Here is a 21,853-nt window from a genome sequence, read left to right on the forward strand (position 1 = left end):
TCCTAGGTTGAGTATTGTGCAATGAGAAAGGATTAATTAACAATCGTGTTGTGCAAGATCCCTTGGAGAAGAACGACCATGAAATGATAGAAATATTCATTAAGATGGAGAGTGAAGAAGTTGAATCTGAAACCAGGGTCCTGAACCTAAATAAAGGGAACTACGAGGGTATGAGGCGCAAGTTGGCAATGATGAATTGAGGAACCTGACTAAAAGAGTTGATGGTGGATAGGCAATGGGAAAAATAAGGGGACATATGCATGAATTACAAAAATTATTCATTCCTGTCTGGCGCAAAAATAAAACAGGAAAGGTGACTCAAGCATGGATTACAAAAGAAATTAGGGATAGCATTAAGTCCAAAGAGGAAACATAAAATTGCCAGAAAAAGCAGCAAGCCCTGAGGATTGGGAGCAGTTTAGAATTCAGCAAAAACTGACAAAAAGATTGACCAAGATGAGGAAAATAGAGTACGAGAGTAAACTTGCAGGGAACATAAAAACTGACTGTATAAGCTTATATAAATATGCGAAGAGAAGAAGATTAGCAAAGACAAGTGCAGGTTCCTTACAGTCAGAAACAGGGGAAATTATAATGGGGAACAAAGAAATTGCAGAAGAATTGAACATACATTTTGTGACACTCTGTCTTCACAAAAGAGGACACAAATAATCTCCTGGAAATGTTCGGAAACCAAGGGTCCAGTGAGAGGGAGGATTTGAAGAAAATCAGTATTAGTTAAAAAAAAGTGCTAGAGAATTTAATGGGGTTAAAGGCTGAAAAATCCCCATGGCCCGATAATCAACATCCCAGAGTACTAAAGGAAGTGGCCCTGGAAATATTGGATGCTCTCTGGAGCAGTTCTTACAGATTGGAGGGTGGCAAATGTAACCCCACTATTTAAAAAATGGAGAGAAAAAACAGGGAATTACAGACCAGTTAGCCTAACTTCAATGATAAAAGCAAAATACTGCGGATGCTGGAAATCTGAAACAAAAACAAAAATTGCCAGAAAAACTCAGCAAGTACGACAACATCTGTGGGGAGAAAGAGTTAACGTTGAGTCCAGATGATTTCTTCAGAACTAAAGAGAAGTAGAAATTTGGTGAAAGATATACCGTATAAATGGGGGTGGGACACGATGCTGTACTCTTTGCCGCCTCCGTCTCCATGCTCGCTTCTTTGGGCACGGATCCTTTCACCCGCCCCCATTGTTCTCCCTCCACCTGGATCCCTCCTTCTGGCCTCTTACCTGCTCTTGATCTTTTCATTGAGAACTGTCGGCATGACATACAATATTTTGGCCTCAACTACTTTCTGTGGTAGCGAATTCCACAGGCTCACCACTCTCTGGGTGAAGAAATTTCTCCTCATCTCAGTCCTAAATGGTCTACCCCATATCCTTAGGCTGTGACCCCTGGTTCTGGGCTTCCCCACCATTGGGAACATCCTTCCTGCATCTACCCTGTCTAGCCCTGTTAGAATTTTATAGGTTTCTATGAGATCCCCCTCATTCTCCTGAACTCCAGCGAATATATAATCTTAAATCGACTCAATCTCTCCTCATATGCCAGTCCCGCCATCCCAGGAACCAGTCTGGTAAACTTTCACTGCACTCACTCTATAGCAAAACATCCTTCCTCAGGTAAGGAGACCAAAACTGCACACAATATTCCAGGTGTGGTCTCACCAAGGCCATGTATAATTGCAGCAAGACATCCCTGCTCCTGTACTCAAATCCTCTCACTATGAAGACCAACATACCATCTGCCTTCTTTACTGCCTGCTGCACCTGCATGCTTACCTTTAACGACTGGTGTATGAGGACACCTAGGTCTCGATGCACATTCCCTGCTCTCAATTTATAGCCATTCAGATAATAACCTGCCTTCCTGTTTTTGCTACCAAAGTGGATAACCTCACATTTATCCACATTATATTGCATCTGCCATGCATTTGCCCACTCACTCAGCTTGTCCAAATCACACTGAAGCATCTCTGCATCCTCCCACCCAGCTTCGTGCCATCTGCAAATCTGGAGATATTACATTTATTTCCCTCATCTAAATCATTAATATATATTGTGAATAGCTGGGGTTCCAGCACCGATCCATGCGGTACCCCACTAGTCACTGCTTGCTATTCAAAAAAAGACCCATTTATTCCTACTCTTTGTTTCCTGTCTGCCAACCAGTTTTCTATCCATCTCAATACACTACCCCCAATCCCAGGCACTTTAATTTTACACGCTAATCTCTTATGTGGGACTTTGTCGAAAGCTTTCTGAATGTCCAAATAAACCGCATCCACTGGCACCCCCTCATCAACGCTACTGGTTACATTCTTGAAAAATTCCAGTAGATTTGTCAAGCATGATTTCCCTTTCATAAATCCATGCTGACTCTGTCCAATTCTACCACTGTTTTCCAAGTGCTCAGCTATTAAATCTTTTATAAATAGAGTCTAGAATTTTCCCCACTGCCAACATCAGGCTGACTGGTCTATAATTCCCTGTTTTCTCTCTACCTCCCTTTTTAAATTGTGGGGTTACATTAGCTACCCTCCAATCTGTAGGAACTGTTCCAGAGTCTACAGAATCTCGAAAGATGACCACCAATGCATCCACCATTTCTAGGGCCACTTCTTTAAATACTCTGGGATGTAGATTATCAGGCCCTGGGGATTTAATCGGCCTTTAATCCCAATTTCTCCAACACCATTTCTCTATTAACACTGATTTCTTTCAGTTCCTCCCTCTCACTAAACCCTATGTTCCCCAACACTTATGGTATGTTATTTGTGTCCTCCTTTGCGAAGACAGAACCAAAGTATGTATTCAGTTGGTCAGCCATTTCTTTGTTCTTCATTATAAATTCCCCTGTTTCTGGCTGTGAAGGACCTACATTTGTCTTCACCAATCTTTTTCTCTTCACATACCTATAGAAGCTTTTACACTCAGCTTTTATGTTCCCTGCAAGCTTACTCTCGTACTCTATTTTCCCCTTCTTAATCAATCCCTTGGTCCTCCTTTGCTGAATTCCAAAGTGCTCCCAATCCTCAGGTCTGTTGTTTTTTCTGGCCAATTTGTTTGCCTCTTCCTTGGATCTAATACTATCTCTAATTTCCCTGGGAAGCTATGGTTTGGCCACCTTTCCTATTTTACTTTTGCGTCAGACAGAAATAAACAATTGTCGCAGTTCACCCATGCGCTCTTTTAACACTTGCCATTGCCTATCCACCATCATCCCTTTAAGTTATGTTTCCCAATCCATCATAGCCAACTCGCACCTCATACCATCGTAGTTTCCTTTGTTAAAATTCAGGACCCTAGGCTGTGAACATTGTGCTTTAGTCTCAGATAGTTGCCAGAGAGAAGGATGGAATTGGCAGCTAGAGAACAGAATTTGGATAGGGGACCAAAGACAATCGCTTCAGCCTTTCTAATATTTGTTTGGATGAAATTTCCGCTCATGAAGTAAGTCAGATAAGCAGTCTGATGATTTAGTAACAGTGGAGGAGTCGAGGGATGTTGAGGTAGAGCTGGGCGTCAGCATACATGCGAAAATGAACAGTATGCTTTCAGATAATGTTGCTGAGGGGCAGCATGTAGGTGAGAGGTAGGATGGGACCAGGGATAGACCCTTGTGGGATACTAGAGGTACATGCAAATATACAAATTCGAAGCTATTCAGCGTCTCGAGCCTGCTCTGTCATTTGATAAGACCACGGCTGATCCGAATATAGCACCATCTCTACTTTCTCGTCAACTCCCTCCCTGTACCTTTTGACACCCTTGTGTCAAACTCAGCCTTAAAAATATCCAATGACCCAGCCTCCACTGCTCTCTGGGGAAGAGAATTCCACAGGCCAATGACACTCAGAAAAAAATTCTCACCTCCGTCTTAAATGAGAAACCCCCTATTTTTAAACTGTATCCCCTAGTTCTCATCTCTCCCACAAGGGAAAACATCCTCTCAGCATCAACTCTGTCAAGTCCCCCCAGGGTCTTATATGTTTCAATAAGATCACCTCTCATTCTTTTAAACTCCAATGGATACAGGCCCAACCCAAACAACCTTCCCTCATAAGATAACCCCTACATTCCAGGAATCAGTCAAGTGAACCCTCTCTGAACTGCTTCTAATGCAATTACGTCCTTTCTTAAATTAGGAGACCAAAACTATACACGATACTCCAACACCCTATACAATTGTCGCAAAACTTCCCTACTTTTATATTCCATTCCCTTTGCCATAAATGACAATTTATCATTTGCCTTCCTAATCAATGTACCTGTATACAATCTTGTGTGATTCATGTACCATATACCCAGATCCCTCTGTACTGCAGGGTTTAGAGATCTTTCTCCATTTAAATAATATTTCTTTTCTGCCATAGTGGCCAAGTTCACATTTTCCCACATTATAATCCATCTGCCAATTTTCTGCAGACTAACTGAAGAATAAGAGGAGATATCATTGCAAGTGACACTGTCCAATGGGAGGACCAAGCCATGGGGGGTGGCGGCATGTGTACAGTTGGAAAGGAGTGGCACTGGGAGGCCTCTACACTGACTCAAGGCCTCATGGCATTGGATCAAACATGGGTAAATAAACCTGCTGCTGATTGATCAACTCAAGGAGAGTGCTAATCAATATCCCATGTTGAAACACCGCTTGGAAGCACCACCAAATGTAGCAAGAGCATAGAATGAAATGCCTCATTCACCATTCAATGTGCAAAGAATGGCCTTGTAGCACCACTACTGACCAAACCCTGAAGGAAATTGCTGCCAGTTGGGCTTACAGCAGGCAGTGAGAACACTAACTTCAGCACACCAATGTACCTGTTGCAGGTACACCACAGTCCTTATGGAGACAAAATCCCACCTTCACAGAGGACACCCTCCAGCTTGTTCTGTGGCATTACACCATGCTAAGTAATATACAGTTACAAATAGTCTAACAGGTTGGAACTGGGCACCTATGAGGAGGTATGGGCCATATACAGCAGAACTGTATTCCACCAGAATCTAATGGCCTGGCATATCCCTACTCTGTAATTATCTTCAAGTCAGGTAGCTAACCCTGCTTCAAATGGGGAATGTAGAAGAGCATGCCAGGAACAGCATCGGTATAGCTTAAGACAAGCCTACCTGGTAAGACTACAACACAGATCCACATGCAGGCTGAATAGTGGAAACAACATGCTATAGAAAGTGTTGGGTGATCCCACAACCAACACATAGAAGTTCTACAGACCTGCTGGTGTGAATGGTGGGAGGACAATTAAACAAAGCATTCACAGCCATCTTCAGCCAGAGGAGCCAAGTGGATGATCCATATTGGCCTCCTCCTGAAGTCCCCACCACCATAGATACAAGTATTCAGCCAGTTTGCCCAATTTCATTTGATATCAAGAAATGATTGAAAGCACTGAACAAAGGCTATGGGCCTTGACAACAGTGTTAAGTTCCATTTGCAATTCCTCAATGAAGCAATCCTAAATTGATAAATGACAAGTAACTTTCACACCACATAAATGCCAGACAATGACCACTTCAAACAAGAGAGTCCAACCATTTCCCTATGACATTCAATGGCAACACCATCACTGAATCTATCAGCATCATCCTGGGGGTCATCACTGACTAGAAACACAACTGGGCCAGCCACATAAATAGTGACTACAATAGCAAATATGATTGGGTATTCTGTGGCGAGTGACTCACCTCCCAACCCCTTTCCACCACTTGTAAGGCACAAGCCCAGGAGCGTGATGGAATACACCCCATTCGGCTGCATGGATGAAAGACTAACAACACTCAAGACTCCAGGTCAAAGCAGTGTGTTTAATTGGCACCCCATCCATCACCTTAAAAATTCAATCCTTGCACGAGTGGCACAACGAGTGGCTGCAGTGTGTAACAGCGATTTGCCAAGGTTCCTTTAACAGCAACTTGCAAACGCACAGCCTCTACCTCTAGAAGAGAAGCAAACAATGGGAACACCGCCACTGATCCAATGCCATGAGGCCTTGAGTCAGTGTAGATGCCTCTGCCTAGCCTGGAGGGTCTGAGCTATGAGGAAAGATTGGATAGGTTGGGGTTGTTTTCCTTGGAGCAGCAAAAGTTGAGAGGGGACCCGAGGGGTGAATAAGATTATGAGGGGCATAGATAGGGTGGAGAAGAAGGCATTTCTTCCATTAGTAGAGAGGGCAATAATCAGGGGCATAGATTTAAGGTAAGAGGTAGAAGGCTAAGAGGGGAGTAGAGGAGAAATTTTTTCACCCAGAGGATAGTGGGAGTCTGGAACTCACTGCCTGAAAGGTTGGTCGAGTCAGAAACTCTCGTAACATTTAAGAAGTATCTCAATATTCACTTATGTTGCCATGGCCTCCAGGGCTATGGGCCAAGCGCTGGAAAATGGGATTAGTGTAGTCAGATCTTTGTTGAACGGCACAGACACGATGGGCCGAATGGCCTTCTTCTGTGCCATAGAAGTCTGATTCAATGCGTGATTCCTCCAAATCTCCATCTTCTCGTGACATATCTGATTCTTTTACCAATCACCTTAAATCAGTGCCATCTGGTTACATATTCTTCTCCTACTGAAAAACGTTTCTCCTTATTAACTGTCAAAACCCTTGCATGGTTTTAAACATGTCCAACAAACGTCCTTCTAACCTTCTCTAATTCAAGAGGAACAACTTCAGCTTCTCAGTCTCTTTACATTTCAAGATGGTTCACCATAAAAATTCATCTTTTATTTTTTTATCATCACATTGTAAGGATGTCCAAAATATCTGACAACTAACAGATTGCTTCTGAAGTGCAGTCAATGTTATGTGGGAAAACAGCCATTCAAACACACTGCAAGTTCTACAAACTGGATGAATGACCATTCAAAAACTGAATGTGGATTTGAGAGGGGAGTTCAGGCTAGAATACATAAAGGGCTCCCTACTATTGTCTGAATGTTGCCATCGTTTAGTTTTTCACACACCAACAAACATGCATGAAAATGAAGTACCTTGTGGTTATTGGTTCATAGGATAACAATATCTCTATAAGCATTTGCTCAGCATTCCATTGAAGTAACAGCCTAGATTATATGATAAAATTGAGAGATTAGGATCAAACTAAACCTTCAGTTTGACGCAATGACAGCATTTTCACCTTAGTCAAATTGTATTCAAGGCCCATTTAAGTGAGCCATGAAGGGGGTGCTGCACTGTCAGAGGCTCCAACTTTCATTTCAAAACAACTGTTAACTGATCTTATTGCTGTTTATGTGACCTAACAATCCAAGATGGTAGCTATCAAGCAGAACAAAGAATGGGAAAGTTCTTGGGCAAGATCAAAGGCACAATGAAAGAACAAAAGTAGAGAAATAAGTTATGAAAACAGCAACTTGTACTTATGTAGCATATTAAAGCAATAAAACTTTTAAGTGGTGCTTTACAGGTGAGTTATAAAACAGAATTTGACAACATATCACATAAGGAAATATTAGAAGATACAGCCAAAAGCCAGATCATAGGCATTGCTTTTAAGGAGCATCTTAAAGAAGGAAAGGAAGGTAGAGAGGTGGGGAGTTTTAGGGAGAAGATGCCACAACTTAGGGCAGCTGAAGGCAAGGCTGCCAATGGTGGAGCGAAAAAAAAAATGTTCAAGAGGTCAAAATTAAAGAAGTGCAGATATCTTGGAGGGCTCTGGGGCTGGAAGAGATTACACAGATACAAGAGGGGAAGGTCATCAAGAAATTTTAAACAAGGGTGAGAATTTTTAAAATCAAGGTGCTGCTTGAATAGGAGTTAATGTAGGTCAGGAAGAACAGAGATAATGGCAGAATGGGACTTTGTGCAAGTTAGGACACAGGCAACAGAGCTTTGGATGCCTACATTTAAGGGAGGCAGAATGTGGTAGACAGCCCCAGTGTTAGAAAAGTCAAGTATAGAGATAACAAAGGTGTCACCCAAAAGATTCGGCAGCAGATAAACTGAGACAAGGGTGGATCAGGCAGAAATTAGAGTTGAAATTGGCTGTCTTGGTAATGGTATGGATGGGTGGTCAGAAGCTAAGTTCGAGGTCAAATATGGCAAAGTTGCAAACAGTCTGAATTGGTCTGAGATAGTACCAGGGAAGGGGTCAGTTGGCTAGTGTGTACATCAGAATAACACCAACAGTGCAGACTTGATTCCCATTGTGGCTGAGGTAGACTTGGGACCTGCCTCCTCGTCCTGCCCCTGAGAGTGAGAGGCACTTGCAAAGCATCACTGACAAAAAAAAATACCAAGAAAACAGCTCAGGTTGAGACATCAGCAGAAAATGTGCCAAGGACCTGCCATCAGGCAAAACACACTTGATGACAATGACAATGAGGATTTCCATTGGGTAGGGAGATATCAGTGCCGAGAGCTGTAGAGACTAGAGACAGATTTACAAGAAGGAAGCGGCATAGCAACTAAAACATAACCTAAGAAATAGGAGCAGCAGTAGGTCATTTGGCCCCTCGAGCCTAAGCTGCCGACCATTCACTAAGATTATGGCTGATCTGATTGGAGACTTTACTTTCTTTCCTGCCTTGACTCAACTCCCTTGTCGATCAAAATACCCAGCCTTGAATATATTCAATGGTCCAGCCTCCTGTGCTTCCTGGGGTAGAGGATTTCAAAGATGAACAACCCTCAGAAGAGAAATTCCTCCTCATCTCAATCTTAAATTGGAGACCCCTTATTTTGGAACTACGCAACTCAGTTCTAGACTCCCCCACAAGAGGAAACATCCTCTCAGCATCTACCCTATTAAGCCCCCTCAGAATCTTACTTGTTTCAATAAGAACACTTATTGGGTATTGCTGAAAAAAGAGACATGCTGTTGAAACTATGGGCTGCCAAGACACACAAAAGTGATGGCCCTTTACATCTTATCTGATCTATGAATGGTTTTGCACATCATGAATTGGCCAAATCATTGGGTGAGTCGCTACAGTCAGCTCCGAGCAAGTTTTCCATATACACAGTGAAAGGTTCCTTCACCTTTGCAAAGACCATACAGGGCTTGCATATCGATAGCAATATTATGCCCATGTGCTTGTACGACATTGCTAGCCTATTCATCAACGTACCGAAGAGGCCATAGGTATTTGCAGTGTCACTATATCATGATCTAGACACGCCATTTCAAATAATACAGATTTAGACATGTATAAACTCAGCAACTCATGCAACTGAGTTCAGCTTTACCAACATGTATTCCCAAATAGATGGTGTTCCCATGAGATTCTCTTCTAGGCCCACCTCCCACTAGCATCTTTGTCGGTTTTAAGAGTCTTCGATGGAATGACACCTAACCTCCCACCCCTTGCATGTTTCCGATACATAGATGATATGTTTGCTATATTTAAATCCACAGCTGCATGTAAGAATTTCCTTACACATCTTATTGAGCTTCATCAAATTCAGCTTGGAAATGAAGCAGTCAAAATGAGCTCCCTTTCCTCAATGTGCTAGTTGAGAAATCTGCCAGTAGGTTCTCTACTACTGCCTACCACAAACTACCTTCACTGGTCAATATGCACGTTGGGATTCCTACAGTTCCACGCACTAATCTTGTAAATAGGGCCCAAATCATTTGCTTACTGTGCAAACTTGATGCTGAAATAGGGCAATTAAAGGCATCCTGCAGAATAATGGCTACCCTGATCAGATCATTGCTTACTGCAGATCACAAAAACTCATGAATTGGCTGAAAGCTGCCACTTTCAATCCTGAAAAGTGCCCAGTCTACCTAAGATTGGACAAGGTGTCTCAAAAATTTGAGCAGATGAGGTTAGCCATTTCATGCTGTTATTATGCAATAGCAGCAACAAGAGGGGTATTTTCCGCTAACAGGGTGCTGCCATCAAGCTAAAATGACGTTCTACCTATCACACAAATGAGTGATGTGGTAGAAGAATTTCAGTGCTGGTATGATGGATCATATTAAATGGCACATCCCTTTGGCTGACATACCCAAACAGTCCGTGCTTTCAAAGCTCAAAACGTTATGTCCAACATTAGACCCGAGTCTGCAATTGGAAAGCACTTGCTAAACAATCCTGACTGCACTAAGAATTATACGGACAACCAATTTAAGATTATCAGTCGGGCTTGCCGTGTGGCTCCTTTACGCCTGCTAGAAGGCACATATATTCTCACACAGGACCGTGTTCTTTGCAGACAGAAGGAGCATGTCCAAGCATTGCACCTTTTTTAACTAAACAGAAGCCATCCCCCATGGCAATGCCTTTACCAGAGTCAACCTGCCTGGTTTGAATTTAAAATAAAAGCTTGGTAGTTAACTGTTCCCCGATGTATTCTCCATGGCATCACCCCTACCAGAGTCCACTTGTCAACCAGTACTCACTTCTCATGCAGTATAAATTGTGGTTCCTTTTACATTTGGTATTCTTCTGAACTTGTCCTGATGAGTGCAAGGCAAAAAGCTTTGACAACATCTTTTTTTCAGCAATACTCAAATTCTGTATTACCAAACAATTATTTGAACACTGCATTCTTCTAAACTCCAATGATTACAAGCTCAACCTTTCCTCATTCCAGGAATCCTAGGACAAATCCTTCATCCCGGAACTAAGCCGAGTGAACCTTCTCTGAGCTGCTTCCAATGCAATTATATCCCTCCTTAAATAAAAGAGATCAAAACTGTACACAGTACTCTAGGTGTGGAAAAACATCATAACGGTACTGAATTGATAAACAGGGAGTAAAGCTAGACATTGTAAAATACATGTAATCTGATACTGTGGTTCCTGATATCGCAAAAATATAACTTAGGGCACAATCTTGCACTGCATCTGCACTGACAGGCACTGGAATGGAAGCAAGTGGAGGCAACATTATCTGTTGAATTGCAATTGAGTCCAACTAAGAAAGAAATGCATCAAGTTGCTCGGGACATTGAAGGAGGTTAGGATGTTCATGGTGTAGGAAGGAGCAGTAAAGTCAAGGAAACTTAGGAAAGACAACAGCTATGGTCAAAATCATGCTGAATGCTCTTAGTGGATGGTTTCAGTGCTGACGCACTAAAGCAGACTGGAGAATACTGAAAGCATAGCAGTGAGACAATACCATAAAAGATCTTGGAAAGAAGACCGAAAGAAAAGAGCAAATAGTGTATTTTTTTATATTTGAGGAAAGGGGCAGGAGTCTGTGGGGAAGTTAAATGGGCAGAAACTGATTACTGTGTATGCATAACAATGGGGAGACAGAGTATGGAATCAGTGAAACCAGGAGTAGGGAACATGAGTAAAGGGAGTAGGGATTAAGGATTATGGCAGAAAAAAGATCAGAGGAAGAGTAAACAGTGTAGGTAAACAATTTTACATATATAGGGATCATCGGATCCTCCCAATTGCTCTTCAACATAATCAAGGTATGATAGAAGGGGCTCAGAGAAAATAGTGGCAAAGACAATCTGGGGGAAATTTCTGTTCACTTGAAAGATCCAAGCAGGTTTTGCTATGGAAAATGTCATCATTATACATCAGTAGACAACCAAACCCACTTATGTCACACGCATTTAAAGTTTGGCATTGCACCCGCGAAGTGGAAGATCGTTCAGATCCTGGACAAGGTAAGCAAGACAACTGTGGAGCAGATCAAAGGAGGCATCAAACACCATCTTGAATACACAGCCAGATTTGAGGTGGTGCTTGCAAAGGCACTGAAATGGGCTAACATTCCTATCATCAGAAAGTGAGTGTTAAGGAGTTTGAAATAGGCAAGCAAATACTTACCTGAGAAAGTGCCTCTGAGAATCCCCCACTTCATCATACAATGTCTAGGTGAAGGATTAAAGCTGGGAATGGATCAGCAGAGGTGGTGTGCAACCAACTGAAGAGATCTTCATGAGAAAGGGACTTAGGAGTGAGGGGCAGCATTAGGTGAGGAAGGATCCTGAAGGAAAGGAGCTAGGAGTCATATAAGTAAGGGAATAAGCCAAACTGGGATTTGGAAGTGGCGTGTCAGATGTAAAGCCAGGTGGGACAGCCTCAGAAAAGGTACATTTGTCAGACTTAAAATGTTGTTCAACTCTGTAGGGATAGGAACCACAGATGATGAGAATCCTGCTTCAGAAAGGAGAATAGTTACAGGTGAAATGGATAGGATGGAAAGTTACCATTCCATTGAGAGTGGGTGAAGAGTCAGAAGAGCAGGCAGTCAAAGGGGACAGTTCAAGGCCAAGCAAGGGAATGTGCCCAAGATGGGATGGATGTTTCAGAGATTTGCCCCAGGAGAGTGATCAGTGAACGCAAATTGCGATAAACTTATTTGACTGCTGCAGTTTAATTGGTGATGCTGTGTTAAGCACAGCTTAAATGCTCAGGCTGGGATGAAAAAGTTGGAAACCAGAATGAACAAGAAAACAAAAGTGGATGTGGTATATTGGTTTAACTGTTGCTGCAAGATGTTACTTTTTATATATGTGTTTGTGGGATGTGGCCAACATTTGAAAGGCAGTATTTATAGCCCATCGTAAGAGAATTAAAAGTCAATCATGTGAAAGCTGGATAAAACGTTCCAATGCTGAGGTTAGAATGACATCAAGGAGTCTCATGCAAAAGTGCAACACTCAGTTGTACCATTCTTGAGTTCCTAACCCTGTTAACCAACTTCTTATCCAGAGAGAGTAATTCAGAAGGACAAGTGAAGTTGAACTGAAATAATGAGAAACAAACCATGTCCCTTCATTGACAAGGTGGTCTTCCCACAACATCCCCACCCTGTGACAGAATTGATAATCTGATTCCTGAACTAGAACAAGACTGCAGTTATGCAGAGTGCTGCTGATGACCCAAGAGCCAGCCCTATCCATTGATGAGATTCAGTGCAGTGCTTAGATTCTTCCCAGCCAGTTCAAAGTAACTCACTGGCCAAAGCTCAGTGGACAGGTGATGTGGTTCCAGCTGCCGAACAGGCACACTCTGGTGGTCTGTACAATCTTAGCTGGTTAAACTCCAGCACTACCCCTTCACATTACTTAGCTTTCAGGATTGCTCGGATAAGAGGCATGTTACTCTGCAGAGAGCTCCTTATTAGGCAGAAACCATTAGGTACGTGTAGATTTTGCATTCGTTTGAATGGGAGACTCAAACATGGTGATGGATTGCCATGCATTAAACACAGCTGATTCCATCCAAAATCTCAAGAGAAGCAAACGTATCTCAGATACACACAGAATCATCCGCCATTCTTCACTTGCACAAAAAAATGATTTTTCAACAGAAATTTTTAAAAGGCAACAAAAAGATTATACATCAAGTTGTGTCAAGTTAAGGAAAGCTGCCAGTCGAGTAAAATCCCAGAATCTGAAGCTTCTCCAAGAAATTGATTGCTACTGTGGCGATTCAAGAAAAATCGAGTGCCAAAAGTGCAAAGCGAAATGGCCGTGCAGATCCAACGGCAGCTATAGATCTCCAGAAGCTTTGGGCTGCGGTAGATCGTGGACATGATCCGCCGAATACAGGATCCAGCGGGGAAGTGCCACATCTGACCGAAAATCAGCAGTTTGCACGGAGGAGGAATCATAGAATAGTTACGGTGTCCGAAATTCACGTAAGACTTGAAAGAGGGAAAAAAAAGTTTGCAAAAACAAAAAGTTCAATCAGTCTTCTAAAAGGCTGGCGGGAGATGTGGGTTGCGAGCAAGAGCGAGCTGCTCCGCCAATGGGAACTGGCTGGCGGAGTTGGAGTGAGCCCCCGGGGCAGCGGGTGGTGAAGCGGAAGTCGGAGCCGGGTCACTTTCGGGGGAGTCACGTGAGCCGTTTTTTGTTCCTCCGCGGCCGTTAGGCTCCAGCGTCGCCGCCACTCCCACAAAGTGCGGAGGGAATGAGAGGGGAGAGACAGAGAAGGGGGGGGAATCCTACTGTTCCTTCACAAAGATTACCATGGCAGCCAACTCACAATCCAAACTTCCTCATGGAACCGCCACGCCACCAACCGTCACTTTTTAACCAACTCCCTCTCGGCAAAAGCCGCTCACTCGCGCCCAAAGAGTACAACAACAACAATAAATAATAAAATCAAATCGCCAGTCCGATCAGCCTTTCTCCTTCTTAGATCTACTCACAGGCCGAACGAAATCCGCACCTTCCCCCCAGGAGTTTGCGGGACATCTGCCGGAATGGCGAGAGGGCTCTCGGAGTCAAAGACAAAAGAAAATGGAGCCAGGTACCTCCGGAGGAGCAACTTCAGGCCAATTCGCAAGGAATAGGTTTTTTATCCAATCACCGACTCACCCAAGTATCACCAAACAACAATACGAACACATCGGCAGCTACTGAAAGCGGTGACGCCATCCTTACCTACACAGTGTATGAGTTTGTACCGCCACGAATCGAGTTCCCGCCGAAAACCTCTTCTTTCTGCTGTACATCTGGGGCTACCGCACTGACTCGCCATTCTGTCCTAGCCCTGGTGTGTGCGTCTGACGTCACTGCGCCCTATTTACATACGGCGTTGTGCGTCTCCTTGATTGACGGCTGTCATCAGCTCAGCGGCTGGAGGCTGGACACTCGGTGCTGCAGCGTCCACTCCCAGTCACAACTGGCTGCAGACTGGACACTCAATGCTGCAGCCTCCACTCTCCCCACAAGCTGTTGGGGATGGACAAAAGAGCTAGTACACTGAAGTATTGTCCTTAGAATTGAAGTCATTTAAAAGAAAATGCACTCGCATTTAAACGCTGCACTGTGGTACTCTTCTTTCTGGCAAGAATGAGTGTTCATCGTAAACTATTTTTTCCTCTTTATACGAGGTTCGGTCGTTTAGCTTTCAGACGAACAAGTAAGCCCGTCCTTTCCAAAGAGATGCTTCGTGTAATTTTAATTCCCTTCGCTTAGAAGTCAAGAGTGCGTAACAACTTGACCAAATGGATGTTGTGACTCAATCTGCACTTGTGAATGTAGGTAGAAAGATGCAGTAAAGAGACTGGCCCAGTTTTTTTTCAGAGTCAAAAACACTGGAGCTTTCCTTGTAAACATTGCAAGGAGCATCTTATAACAAAAATAAATTATTGCTGCTAAGACAGTATCATTGCAGCAGTGTGATATAATTTTATTTTAGTTTTGTTGGCAGGTAGTGTATCATGATTATAGGTTGAAAATAAATTCTACGAGATCATAATCTGAGCAGCATGAAATAATTTTATTTCCGTGAACGTGAGGCACTGGATTACTCCAGGCTAATAAAGTTGTAATCAGTCTCATGATTGCAAATCTAATATCGTGTTTTACTGGAAGCAGTGAAAAACGCTATATTTCTTCGGTTTGATTAAACATTAATAAGTCAACAAAACAGCATGACATAATTAAAAACAGGAAATCCGGAGGAAAAAAAGCAAAGCGACCACAAATATCACAATGACGTAGCAGCTGTGAAAACATTGCAGTTGTCAATGACCACACTTGTAACAAAAACACTAATTCGAATATCTAATCCCAATAATTGAAAGCAGATTCATCGAATGCAGGCAACTGCTCTGTTTCCTTCACTGTGACTTTTCCCCTCACATCTGTCTGCCTCCAGCGTTGATTATTTACATTAGGGATAAGGGATGGCTTGGCTGCACGTGAATCTGTTTGCTGAATAGTACGCACCCAAAACCTCATTAATTGTCTTTTCTCGACAGATCCGGGCAGATCTACTATGTATTTTCAACACATTCTGCTTTTATTTCATATTTTTATCATTTTCAGTTTTTCCTTTTTAGGTTGCAGTTTCACAGAGGGACTGGGCATGCATGGTAAGACACCTATCTATATCACAGCGGAACTTTCAGTTCTTTGTTGGCTGAATTTTTCTTAATCTCGTTTTATGCCTCATTGATGTGACTGGGAGTTGTAATTAAAAATGAAACTTTGATAGAACTGCGAAAGATTCATCCTGTTTAGAAACTGGAATGTGCAATGAGTTTATAAGACACATCCCCTGAATCTCTTCATTTTCTCCACTTATGACTGGTTCCTGTTAATTTGCTAGTGTTTCATGGTGACTTATTCCTTTCCCCTGCGCCCCCAACACAGTTGACCACACCTGAAAAAAATGATGTCCTAGAGAGTGTTTTTTAAAATATATATATAAATACACACATATACATTCCATTTTTACATTTATGTTTGTACTCCAGTACAACATCTTTACCACAAACATTTCAGTTCCTCTTCTGAGCTTTTACATCCCAGCAAGTAGAGATTTGTTAGAAAACAATACACAGCAAAACCTTAATTTTGATTTTCCTTTGTGTATGTTCGAAGTTGGGATTTTTAAAATAACTTTTGATGTCTCAAGTAGGAAACTCAGATCATTAAATTTGGTCAAGTGGAGGACTCCTCATGATGAACATTGCCATCATCAGAAAATACAGTAAGACGCTTACCTCAATGCAGAATTGGTCACATTTACAGATCTAAAGATACAATGACCTCTTTTTGCCAAAAAAGCAGCAGTTGAAAGAGAAAGGAGAATAATATTCAAATATTACAAACTTGAAATTCTGGCTTCGTGACTCATCGTTATTTTTTGAGTTCTCTGTTCCATTTATTTTTATCAGACCTTTGGAGTGAAACACTAATTATGATTTGATCGAAAACAATCACATGTAAGAAAGTAATTTTAACTATTACTCACTGATACCACAAAATATAATGTTATATCCTAGAAAAAGCAAGTGACTGATTCCATTTCTTAAATCGATTTTGTCCAAGGGTATAATAAAACCAATATTAACTGCAGTTTTCAGGCTGGAGCTTTTTTCCCCACAGGTGTTGAATTGACGTTAACAGTGCACACTTAACAATGTACTCAGTCATATTTGTGATCTTGGGTCAATAGGTTACTGTTCTATTTCTCAGCTGCAATCAGTATTAGTGAAGAAGAGATTTGTATTAAGGAAACCAATCCAGGAGCTCACAGTATTTAAAATTTTAGGTCCTAGCACTTAATATAGCTCTACCAGAAAGGACAATCAAAATATGTCAAGTGGTACAGAGACTGAGAAAGATAGAAAAAGAAAGGAGATAAACAAAATGAAAAAGGTGAGGGAGACAGTTACAGGCAAAGTGATATAAATGTTTTTCCATTAGCAGTGTCAGGGAAAATCAATTATGTTTATAAATATTGAAAAATGTTGGCAGTTTGAAAGCTTCTAGTCCCTCTTACTCCTGATTCTTCACCTCCATATTAAATAGTGCATTGTAATTATGAGTGATGTGATGGGCCTAATTTCCAGTGAGTATTGTTGATAACTTTACTTCAAAAAATAAAATTGTTTGTTTAGAGCAATGAAATATTTGTGAGCAGCCCTTACTGTGTTCATGGATATGATTGCCATATACTGTATGCCATATTTGCCTTCACATTAGTATGTTTAACAAATGTTCTTTTGTCCTCAAGACTTTCATGCTTCTAAATTATTAAAGAACAGTCAGAGAATACCTTTAGTTTATGTTGAACAAGGTTACCAGTTATTATAGTATAATTTTCCAGAAATATGTTACATTCCTTTGCCTTTGAAAACCTCTTTTCAGGATCAGAATAGTGCATATTGTATTGTTGTATTTTCCTATGAATTTTTTCTATAGAGAGCAATAATATATACAAATCTGTGTTGACATTCAAGTCACAATGTTGCAGAAATCAATGTTACCTGAAATGAATTTTTAAATTATTTCTACCTTTTGAAAATGTTGAGGATTTGATAGTCATAAGAAGAGCTGAAATTTTAACATTTCATACTGTTTCCAGTGAATACATTTATATTTTAATTCACATTTGCAACATACCTTGGGATTCCACAAATACAGTAGCTGTAAAGCCTTTTTCTGAGATTGTTGTTCTCAGGTATAAGCTGTTCATAGAACTTGAGCACGGCAGATTGGTGATTATATAAATTACCTGATTGATTGTTACTCACAAGCCAACGTTGTACCTCTTACAATAGTGGTTGGCCTAAATAGCTAAGTGGTTATGGTACTGGGTTTGTAACCCCAAGATCAAGAGTTCAAATCTCACAATGGCAAACTCTGAAACAATGTAACTTCATCTGAAACAGATGGAAATGGGTTTGTACTCGAAAGAGTTACAATAGTGGTTCTGATGGGAAAATTAAAACTTAGGTTATCAGCTCAATCTTAAAGAAATACATGTAAGTATGTTAGCCATGCTAGTGACTTGAATGAGATGGTCCCCTATTGTGTGGGAGAGTGGAAAAACAAGCAGACAAAACTATTGGACAAGAAAAGACTGATTAGTCTCTGTAATCGAAAAGCAGAATGCTGTGGATGCTGGAAATCTGAAATAAAAACAAAATGCTGGAAATATTCAGCAGGTCAGGCAGCATTTGTGGAGAGAGAAACAGCGGTAATGTTTCAGGTCAATGACCTTTTATCAGAACAGGGAAAAGTTAAAGATGCAATAGGTTTTGAGCAATGAGGTGGGTGGGACAAGGAGAAATGAAGATAAAAACAAAAAACTGCGGATGCTGGAAATCCAAAATAAAAACAGAATTACCTGGAAAAACTCAGCAGGTCTGGCAGCATCGGCGGAGAAGAAAAGAGTTGACGTTTCGAGTCCTCATGACCGAGAAATGAAGGCCTGTGATAGAGTGAAAGACAGAAAATGAATGACAGAAGAGTTAGCCTTACAGGCACAAAAGAATGGTGATGGGGCAAGAAAAGAAACAAAACTGGCTAGATCAAGTGTGTCCAAAAGCAAAAATAAGAGAAAACAAAACAAAACATGCAAATAAAAAGAAACAAAATGGGGGGACACAAATTTCTCCTGTCTTCCACCCTATCACAGACCTTCCTTTGTCTTTGGCTCACCCACCCTTGCTCAAAACCTATTAAGTCTCTAACTTTTCCCAGTTCTGATGAAAGCTCATTGACCTGAAACATTAACTCTTGGTTCTCTCTCCACAGATGCTGCTTGACCTACTGAGTATTTCCAACAGTTTCTGTTTTTATAACTAGTCTCTGTAGTCTGTTTCATACAGTCATATGCCTTGTGCTTCATAATTAAGATATTCCCTAACCACACAGGTCCATGCAATCCCTTGAGAGGAGCTGCAAACCAGATTAAAACCCAAAGCCAATTAGGGAAAAATAGGTTTTGGAAAATTTTTCTCTGACCTCTTTATCCTGCCTCTCTCCTGGCTGATCAAACCTAGTCTAAGAGATCACATGACTATGTTGCATGTTATTTGGTACATACCTTTTACAGTTAGGAAGTACATGCAGTGAGGAAGATTTTTAGCTGTCTTTTGAAAGTATACTGTGAATCAGCTCTCAATGCATTAGCTGGCAATTTGTACCATTGTTCCACAATTTTCTGGGAACAGAAGGAATATAGTTCAGTAAAAAAATCCACTGGACAATATAGATAATAAAACAAATAGAAATATTTTACATAATAAATTTAGAGTTGAACAGCAACACAAAAGATTTCAAATGGCACAACATGAATGTGTTGAGCTAAAAGTTAATGATTAAAATTACTGCTACAGTTGTCGCATTAGACAGTTGGAAGCCTAGACCAATGATCATTCTTTTTCTTTCACCATCCATGAGAAATGGGACTCTAGAGGATGAGTAAAAAAAATGTAGTTTTTATTTCCTTCTAATCAAAAAGGTGAATGAAAACAACGTTATCTGTTTTGTATAGTTCATTTTCTTTAATGGGAATGACAGGCAAAGTGTCAATTACAATGTATCTTTAATAATGGACTTTGCACAATTCTCAAGTAGCTTGCAAGCTTCTTAACTGGTATGAATATTGTACATTTTGTTAATCTTATTGTGAAGTAGACAAAAGTAATAGCACAATCATATATGAGAAAAGCTCACTTTGTGGATTGTCCCATGGAATTTTTTGTGGATTGCATAATGCAGAAATGAGCTGTGATTATAACAGCCCACTAATAAGTAACAATGCCAGGGAACTTGTCAATATGTCACAGAGTATTTGTATTCAGAATCAGCTACCAAGAGAAGCTGTTAGGATGTATAGAAAAAGTGCCAAGATAAAGCAGCATTAAAGCAGAATGTCTTTTTCTGAAAAAACATCATAGAGATTAAGTGACATTTAAGTAATTATATGCATAAATATATAAAAAAGCACAGAGCCTACACAGAGAAATGAATACACTTGGAGGTGCTAAATCAGCATATGAGATGTGAAGTTAAATCTTAATTATTAAAGATCATAATGCACAAAATGCAGTGTTCAAACAGAAATTAATGCATTTCCAGATGCCAAATCAGCTCTTCTTAATCCGCACTTCTCTTATTTTTATAGACTAAACTTGTGCAAAATATAAGGCATTTGGCACAACAGCTGATTGGGGAAATTTTACTTCCAGCAACAGAGAATTATAGATTTAGCAGAGAAAGAGACTCTCTTAATCATTTGGATCTGATGATACTTGGCAGGTGTGAAAGTTGCTGGGTATGTATAATATTAATCAATATATTCTCTGGTTTTCGCAATATATTACATCAACATATCCATCCATACTGATTGTAATGACAATGTAATCTCCAACTTATAAACATGCATATTTACTCAAAATATCCCATCTACCCTCTTCACTGAACAAAGAGAACCAGCTCGTCTATGTTGTAAGGCTTCTGTTCAGTAGGTCTCACAAAGAAGTCCAGAGGCTTGTAAGATTGAACATTAGTGCTTATTGGTAGCACAAAACTATATACATATGTACAAAGTATAGCCCAGACTAAGAGTTATCTCCATGCTGACTTCTAAACTAGTCTTTCCAGATAACTCTGTCTCCTGTCACATGACTGTCTACATTATACTGTGGGCAATGCTGTTCTCCAGTGTCATAATAACCCTCGCTATGCCAAACACCCGTATACTACACTTACCCAATATGTTTACAGTACAATCTTTCTTTATGTGCTACTCCTTCTCTCCCCCTCAAATGTCAGACATTACAAATTCAAACTGCTTGGAGGCTTGACAATTCTACCAGATCTTGTTCTGGTCACATTTGGAGGAGTGATAGGCTCAGTTGCTTTGGGCAAGCTTTGTTGGCTTGGAATTTGAATAATAATGTTCTGTGTTTCTGGCACTTGGTTGTCTCCATCTGATTTGCTTTTTGCACTCCTTGGAGTTGAACTTTTCTTTATCAAAAACACGTTTGCTCTGTTTGGACATCCTGAATTTGTCCCATTACTTCCAAAGAGAATGTTCATCCTGTTCCTCCATGGTGTGGACTCTGGTTTTCTTTTTCCGTCGGATCTGCCATGATCTTTCTGGAAATTCAAGATTTCAAAAATGAAACCTTCATTTCCACTTGTTTCACAATTTCACTCAAATATTTTTATTCTTTTATTTTCCAATTATTTTTCACTTGCCTTTGTTATCTGTGGAACCCTTATATAAGTTTAACAACTTCACCTGGGCATCCAGGTCACATTGGAATCTTTCTTCCATGGTTACTGACTGCTCCTTAGACTCTTTCAATTCACTTGTTAGATCCTCAGTCTGTTTCTTAGAATTTTCCTTATCTGCTTTCAAAGTCTGGATTTGCTCATCCATATTGCGCATCTCATCTTTCATGTTCTTCAGATTGGATCGAAGTTCAAGAGTTTCATCAGTTTTGATTGTTAATTCTGCATTCAACCAACAGCACACAGGCAATGTGCATTTGGCGGCCTTCACTTTGGGGGAACTGAGGTGAGTGAGCAGCAGCATTCTCCACAGCATTGATGCCTGGCCACGGAAGCGTCTGTTGAGGGGGGGTGCGGAATGGTGTCTGGGGGTTAGTGCTGGCC

General features: G+C 40.9%; 1 protein-coding gene across 13 annotated transcripts in view; it reads right to left on the reverse strand.

The window, feature by feature from the left end:
• lcorl (ligand dependent nuclear receptor corepressor-like) overlaps positions 1-14,497 on the reverse strand; it is a 137,199-nt gene extending 122,702 nt beyond the window's left edge. For 12 of the 13 annotated variants that reach the window (XR_005944439.1, XR_005944437.1, XR_005944436.1 and 9 more), the window contains exon 1: positions 14,366-14,497. Coding sequence is in view for 9 of the 13 variants with exons in the window: in XM_041199217.1 (XP_041055151.1) it covers positions 14,366-14,462 (97 nt within the window). In the remaining 4 variants the exon portion in view is untranslated. The remainder of the gene's footprint in view (positions 1-14,365) is intronic. The other variant, XM_041199207.1, reaches the window with a different exon arrangement.
• Positions 14,498-21,853: the final 7,356 nt, after the last annotated feature.

This window comes from Carcharodon carcharias, chromosome 1 (assembly GCF_017639515.1).
Source record: "Carcharodon carcharias isolate sCarCar2 chromosome 1, sCarCar2.pri, whole genome shotgun sequence".
Lineage (NCBI taxonomy): Eukaryota > Metazoa > Chordata > Chondrichthyes > Lamniformes > Lamnidae > Carcharodon > Carcharodon carcharias.